General features: G+C 32.6%; 1 protein-coding gene across 1 annotated transcript; it reads left to right on the forward strand.

The window, feature by feature from the left end:
• Window positions 1-2,972: 2,972 nt before the first annotated feature.
• Window positions 2,973-3,656, forward strand: LOC131155942 (agamous-like MADS-box protein AGL62). The gene has a single exon (XM_058109396.1). It carries the CDS (start codon window positions 2,973-2,975, stop codon window positions 3,654-3,656), a length of 684 nt encoding a protein of 227 aa, XP_057965379.1.
• The last annotated feature ends 4,467 nt before the right edge of the window (window positions 3,657-8,123 follow it).

Genomic DNA, 8,123 nt, shown 5'->3' on the forward strand with positions numbered 1-8,123 from the left:
TACAAAAAAAAATTGGGCAAAAGACACTCATTGTCCCTGAGGTTTGGTAAAAAGATAGGAGCCTTTCTTGAGGTTTCAAAATTCCATTGACCTCTCTTTAGATTTCAAAAATATTACAAATCTCCCTTAAAATTTGTTAAAAAGACACAAATTTCCACTCAAAAGACTTGTTTTTCAGCAAAACATAAAGCGAGATTTGTGTTTTTTTGACAAATCTCAAGGGAAGTCCTTGCGATTTTCAAAATCTCAAGAGCGACCAATGTTTTTTTTTTTTGTAAAATCTTAAGATAGTTCAGTGTCTTTTGCCTTAAATATTTAGATAAAAATATTTTTATTTTAATTACCAAAAACAAATAGATGCCATATTAAATATTTCACCCAAAAAATTACTTGACGGATTTTCATGCTTTTGAAATATTTCTATGATCAATTCAATTTTTAGTACTATTGAGTATTGACAATGTTTGCTCCCAATATAATTATACATGTGCCTAGAAACCATTATCTAGTTGTCTCATTTGACTATGCAATTAATTCTTCATAATTTTTGTTACGAAAATTCCCTTTCTACAATTGTTAAATAAAATCAATGTTCATTTCACACGAAAGTAAATTAATGGTTAAATTAGATTTCTCCTAATCTCCATCTTTGTAAGGTTATTGATTTAATTAATAACTAGTATATTCAGCCTTAGCCAACTTATATCTTTTCCTAAAAAGATTTTAACTTATGAGGCTGGGATGATATCCTATTTTCCACCCTTCCCTCTTTCCCCTTAACTACACACCAAGTGTTCGACCCTATGCCATCAATTTGAGTGAGGACAACTATAAATTTTCCTTATAATTAAACCCATATTCATCTCCTCATAATTATATATAATAATTACCAGAATAGATGCAATCAATTAAAAAGATTGTTCCCCCATAATATGGTGCGGTGGAAAGATATCAGTAAGTAAGAAGGAGCATCGGAGGGTTCAATTTCAAGTAGATACAATCACGGAAGCAGCGGTACATGTGGATGGTGAGAGTTTACTCTGTGAGCCAGGAGGAATTGTGGATCGTGAGAGTTCACTCTATGGGCCAACGGGGACCGTGGATGGTAATGGAGATGTGTCCCAAGGGTCGGGTTAGCCAAATGTCCAATTAATGCACAAAAGCCGTGTCCACATCCGGACTTTACCTTGATCAACGAGCCTTGGTGGCGGAGGACGCTGATCCGTAGGTTTGGTGCCGCACCAGGGGATCCGAAGGGTTCGTTGGTAGCTAAAGTTTCTATGTAAATAAAATAAAATAAATTGCTCCTAGTTTAGCATTTTCTAATTGAAAATTCATAACAATAAATTTAATGCTATTTAATAATTGTACTTAGTATTTAAGTGATTAGCAACAAAATCATTTTCTAAAATTTAGTATTTTTTGATAAATAACAATATAAGATAGTATGATTATGAGTGGGTGTATTCATGTCTTTATAATTATCATAATTGTTAAAATAGATGCAATCATAGAAAATATTGCTTCGAGTTTAGCGTTTTCTAACGGAAAGTTTATAAATATATTTCAATCTTATCCCTAATAACTCAATATTTAAGTGATTAACAAAAAAATAATTTGTTAAACTTTCCATTAGAAAACAAGATACAAAATAAAGTATATAAAAACGCATATTCTCAATTAAATAATTTGCATCATTGATGGGAAATTTTGGTTAAAATGGAACCTTGATTAATACGAGAAAACTTCCTTGTACTACGATTCTATCATCCTTCATTGACTTGGGCATCAAAAGGCTATCATCATACTACTCCTATAGGCTTGAATTGAGCTTATTAAATTATATAATGAGAAAACTTTGAATCAAATATATTACCATGAAGATATTTTGTTTTTTTGTTTTTTTTGTTTTCTTACGCCTTAAGTGCCGTCATTATTAAAATAGATGCGATCACATAAAATATTTTTTCATCTATACTTAAAAACTCTAATCAATATTTAGGTGATTAGTAGGAAAGTAATTTGCCCAAATTTAATATTTTACGATGAAGAACAAGATACAAAATAAATAATATAAAAATGCATATTCGCTATAAAAATAATTTATATAATTAGGGAAAATGGAACCTTAATATATATATATATATATATATATATATATATATATATTCATGTCTTCATTATTGTATCATAATTACTAAAATAGACGAATCAACACAAAAGATAAATCTAGTTTTGCATTTTCAAGCCAAAGTTTATAATGCACATTAATCTTAATCTTATACTTAATAACTCAACTTAATATTTAAGTGAGTAGCAAAAAAGTGATTTGCTAAAATTTAATATTTTCCAATAAAGAACAAGATACAAAATAAAGTGTGTAAAAATAAATATTCTTAGAGAATTATTTTTCTAATTGATGGGAATTTATTTAATTAAAATGGACATCAATTAATCATAAATTTCCTATTATTACATAATTATAAGATTAAGAAAATGATCCAATGCCATTGTAATGGTAACATATTTCTAATTAATGGAGATATTATACCAACAATGCTCTCTTTTTCTCCCTTTCTAGCTAGCTAGCCAGCTTGTTAGCCAGCCTTGCTCTTGATATACAATAATGCTACAAAATAGTGAAAATTAATGTCACAATATTCATGCATTAACTCAAACTCTAACGCATATATTTGTCATCAACAATATGGTTATGTCTCAATATCTTAGCCAGCATTGAGTAGTAAATTTCCTTGTAAAACCCCTCTATATATGTACATAAAAGAATGTTTCCTCCCACTTCGCCTTCACCCATCCAAACAAAATAAAGAGAGAACACTAGTTCATACACACATAGACCCTCTTCTCTCTCTCTCTCTCTCTCTCTCTCTCTCTCTCTCTCTCTCTCTCTCTCTCTCTCATCCCACCCACATATACTAGGAGCTTGTTTAAGTGAAAAGCTATTTTTGGGCATGGGGAGAAAGCCAAGCATAGGTCGCCAAAGGATTGAAATTGCGCGAATACCCAACAAAAATCATCTACAAGTAACTTTCTCTAAGCGTCGGTCAGGGTTGTTCAAGAAAGCCAGCGAGCTATGCACCCTCTGCGGTGTAGAGGTTGCAATAGTAGTATTCTCTCCAGCTGACAAGGTCTTCTCCTTTGGCCATCCAGAAGTGGAAGCCCTTACAAATCGATTTCTCACTCGAAATCCTCCTCGTGACCTTGCTCCACCTAGCGGTGCACTCCATCTCATTGAGGCACACCGCAACGCCACTGTCCATGAGCTCAACTTGCAATTAACACAAGTGCTTAACCAACTTGACACTGAGAAGAAGCGTGGAGAAGCACTCGAGGGAATGAGAAAAACCAGCAAAAGTAGTTGTTGGTGGGAAGCACCTATTGGAGAGTTGGGGTTGCATGAGCTTGAACAGTTAAGGGTTCACATGGAGGAGCTTAAGAAGAATGTGGTTAGGGAAGCTAACGGGGTGCAATTCACTGATATAAGGGGTGCTCCATCTCCATTTTTCATGACAAATGGAATGAGAATGCTGGAATATCCCTCTTTTGAAAGCAAACCTATTGAGTTTAATGCCACAACAACAACTTCTGCCATCTCTCATGTGCATAATTTTGGCTATGGACATGAGTTTTTCTAAATTTTATTTTCTTTAATATTTTATCCAAGTTAGAGACAACTTTTGCCTAATAACTCATAAGGACATGTATCGTTGTCATAATAAAATCTTTGTTTGAAGTTATATATTGTTGTTATAACATAAATATTATGAATTATTGCATCTAATTAATTCATTTTTGTAATAATGGTATAATTAATTATATAGTTGATTTGATATTGTGGCTATATTAATTATAGTCACAAAAATAGGTTTTAATCTCCATTTCAAGTCATGGATGGGTATTGTTCCTTTCACTAGAATAATATGATTTTTCATGAAATGTAGCTACTTTATAAAAGCAATTAGCATTATCAAAGATCAATACAACAAGAGTTCATGATCTACGTGGTAATTGAAAATGCATACATTTGAGTTTTGTGATTTCCTTCTGCATTTTAAATATTGGGGAAGGATGGTTGTCTCGTACCTAACATTGAAGGAACAATAAATTTTTTATTGAAAAAAGTGATTCTATTCCTTATACAGAGGTATTGATTGAGCACCAACTTGAAAAAAATCATACACAAAAGAAAAGGTAGAGAACACTAACTTAAGAAACCTCAAAGGCTCATATGAATTGTTGTAAAAGGGCTAGCATTGCCTATTTAAAGAAGCTTTGAATGACTATTATTTTAATGAGTTTCAACTGCCTTAGAAGATTAACACAGCTAAATGTGGAACCTACATATCTCCCTAGAGCAGATTTGCCATAAATGAATCAAGCTAAAGAAAAATAAAATTATGCTTTCTTGGGCGCTTCATTTAGATCTTGTTCAATTACAAATTGCATGCCACTTTCCTATCTTTGTGAAGATGAACCCATTTGGAGCATCTCTTCTCCTGTTTCTTAGTATTAGCAGCACTCATAGACAAAATGAAGCTTCCCTATTTAAATAGGATATCAAGTTTCACATTTTCTTCAATTCCTTTTCCATGTCAACAATGGTCTCTTTAATACGAACCAGAATAGGTACTTTCGGTGTAATCTTTCATACATATACTAATAGAAGTTAAGGATTTTGTATCAACTAGCTTAAATGCAGTAAAAGTTCTTCAAATTCACAAAATTTAATGTAATTCCAAAACCACAAAATTCTGTTCTTACTCTTAATTTCTTGCAAATAAAATTCTTAATTTCTTCTATAAAAATTTTGATATATATGCATACTTCATCTGATTGGGACAATGAATATAGAAGGTTGATGTAATGTAAGGAAGCTAGAGAACAAATCAAATTAAGGGAGAAGTTGAAAAAAGAAGAGAAAATAAAGGAGAAAAAAAGAAGGGAGAAAGAGAAACAACATGACATAACAGAAGGTAGAAGGTAGCTATATATAGAACAATAGAAACAGTAAGAAAAGAAATAGATTGAAGGGGGAGAAGGAAAGAAGGAGATGGAAGAGAAGAAAGGGGAAGAGAAAATGGAAGAGGAAGAAGACATGGGGGGGCGCGCCGGGGGGGGGGGTGTGTGGGGAGGAGAATAGACACTAAAAAGAGGGAGAAAAATATTGTTATGACAAAGAATTTAACATAAACTCAATTAATCAAAAAAAAAAAATTAAAGTTGTTTAAAATTTTAAAATAACCAAAAAAACAATAAAAAAAATCATAAAATATCCCAATGTAATAAAAATTAATAAAATAAGAAAATATCCATAAATGAAAATAAATCTCTAGTGTTTTAAACCCATGCCTTTTTATAAAATTATTTTAAAGGCAATAAAAACAATACTCCATCAAAGGTATTTGTTAGCCTTGGGTGTCAAGACCCAAAAATTTTGCTCTATATTTTTTTAAAAAAAGAATATGATATGTCTGCTCCGATGCCAAATATAATATACACATAATCAACCCGAACCATAGTGGGGTACCGAGGATATACCTGTCCATAAATGCCTACTGTTTATGCAGTGAAAAATATAAAAATACCCAATCCTTATATATACAAGACTAGAGTGTTATAACCTCCATACATATACAAATACATCCCCAACGATCCATGAAATACCCTAGGGTTTATACAAAAACATATCTCCTAGCTCAAACACTTACCTTGAAACTAGGGCAGTACCACAACCTCCATTACCTCAGAGCTCGCTCCACTTGACGATCTGAATCTCCTGAAATGTTTGAATTCTTGGGGTGAGACACCTCTCAGTAAGTGAGAATAAGTTAATATCAGTGTGTGGAAGATGAATTTTATATAATCAATACATAACTATTAATTCAACTGTAACTGTAAAGACATTTCTATGTATAGACATATATCATAACTCACATCTATGTCATTTCAAATACACGCTTTCTATTTGAACATACTTTTAACTATGATAAATAATTCTACTTTCGTAAATCTATGTATATATATAACTGTGAAAACTTCCCTATAGGTGTAATCATGAATTAATCCCACATGATCAGGTTGTGCAGCCCGTAAGCTGGACTTAATTGTGACTGGCCTAGTAGGCTAAGTCAAACTGTATATATATCTGTAATTGTAACTATGAGTACGATTGGCCTACCCAGCCTGGACCAAACTCCAAGGGGATCCTCTACTTTCCTCTGGCCTAATCGGCTGATTACCAACACTTTATATAAAAGTGTGGCTACACTACTATAACTGTATAGCAACGGTAGTGTACTCTCTTTGAATCTCTAGTCCATCAGGGTTACGATACTATATCATACTATTTATAAATATTACTGTGTTACCATGATTCTGTATAAACTATAATACCATGATTCTGTATAAATCTATAATATCATGGTTCTGTATAAATCTGTAATATCGGGGTTCTATAAAATTTGTAATATTATGAATCTATATAAAACTATATATCATGGTTTTGTATAAATCTATAATATCATGGTTTTGTAAAATCTGTAATACTATGAATCTGTATAAAACTGTGTATCATGGTTCTATAAAATACTGTATATAAACTTTATATTTAAAACTATAATTTCTTATGCCACACAATTTAAGCGATATTCATAATATAACAATCTGTATGTGAAAAACTGTATTTTCCCCGATGTATGGGATAAACTATAATTCTCTCTTGTAAAATAATAATATACTCATCTCTAGGATTTATCGGAATCCCAAATACCAAGTTTTTCCCAAAATACGTACATATACGTAAAACTATAATTTTCATACCCATAACTTGCATACTCTATAATCTTGTAATCGCATGCTATACTTTAATCAGTGCAATTTTCTAAAATAACCAATGTAACTTATTCCCCTTACCTGTTTCTTGGAGCTATGCCTGCAGGGAACCAAAAATTGAGCCTGCGGCACTCACATAAATCTTATATCCAAATATTCTAATTCAATCAGTTCAACCCCAAAATAGTTACCTTTTTAATGCTCTTAAGCCCATATTCTTTCAATAATTAATTAAACCTGAAAAACAACTTCCTTACCCTAGGCTTGGAGTGGTGCCTGGGAAGTCTGAATTGGGAAATCTCTCCTGTTAAACAGAAGAGAATCGTAGCAAGGATCCCGAAATCACATTAATCTTTCCATTCAGGCTAAATTCGGGCAAAAATTGAAAAGAGAGAGAGTATGAAGGCCGCAACCCTAAGAGAGAGAAAGGAGAGAGTTTAATTTTAACAATTAAAAGTGACTTAAATCCCTTTATATAGGGTTGCTGGTGCAGGGAACCAACGACAATTTGACCTTTTAACTACCTTTACCTAGAAGCAATAACTTAAAACCATTGATGGTTTTCTTGGGCTTGACGAAACTGTCGACGATTTGGCACTTAAAATACTCTCGGTAGTTGTAACCATCGACGGTTTTCTAAGACAGCCTCAAACCATCGACGGTTTGGACCTGTGCCAAACCAACTCCTTCCTTTCCTTTTTTATTTCATTAATTACTATTTTTTGGGTCTCTACATCCTCCCTCCTTATAAAAATTTCTTTCTTGAAATTTGCTAATTGAGACTTATACCATCAACTGAAAAACAAACCACTAAATCTTTATTAATTACTCTTACTTATGGTGGAGGAATATCGTGGTTACATAAATGGCTTTGGGGAATTACAAATAACCACAACAAAACTCTCCCAAAACCACTCAAAACGTAAAACTATTACATAACCTGCATAAAACCTACTTACATACAATGGATACTTACCTAAACTATCACCTTCTTTGGCTAATGCTGGGTCCCATCAAATAAATGTGGGTACTTCTGATGTATTTCCTCCTCCAACTCCCACAAAAGTTCCTTAATCGCATAATTTCTCCAATGTACTTTTACTAGTGGGATTTTCTTGGTGCGAAGCTCCTGTTCTTTATGATCTAAGATCTGAACGGGCACTTCTTCATACGATAAAGTATATCCGAGCTCTAGTGCCTTATAACTTATAATATGGGATGGATCTAAGAAGTATTTCTTCAACATAGATGCATGAAATACGACGTGGATT

Source organism: Malania oleifera, chromosome 5 (genome assembly GCF_029873635.1).
Source record: "Malania oleifera isolate guangnan ecotype guangnan chromosome 5, ASM2987363v1, whole genome shotgun sequence".
In the NCBI taxonomy this organism is placed as follows: domain Eukaryota; kingdom Viridiplantae; phylum Streptophyta; class Magnoliopsida; order Santalales; family Ximeniaceae; genus Malania; species Malania oleifera.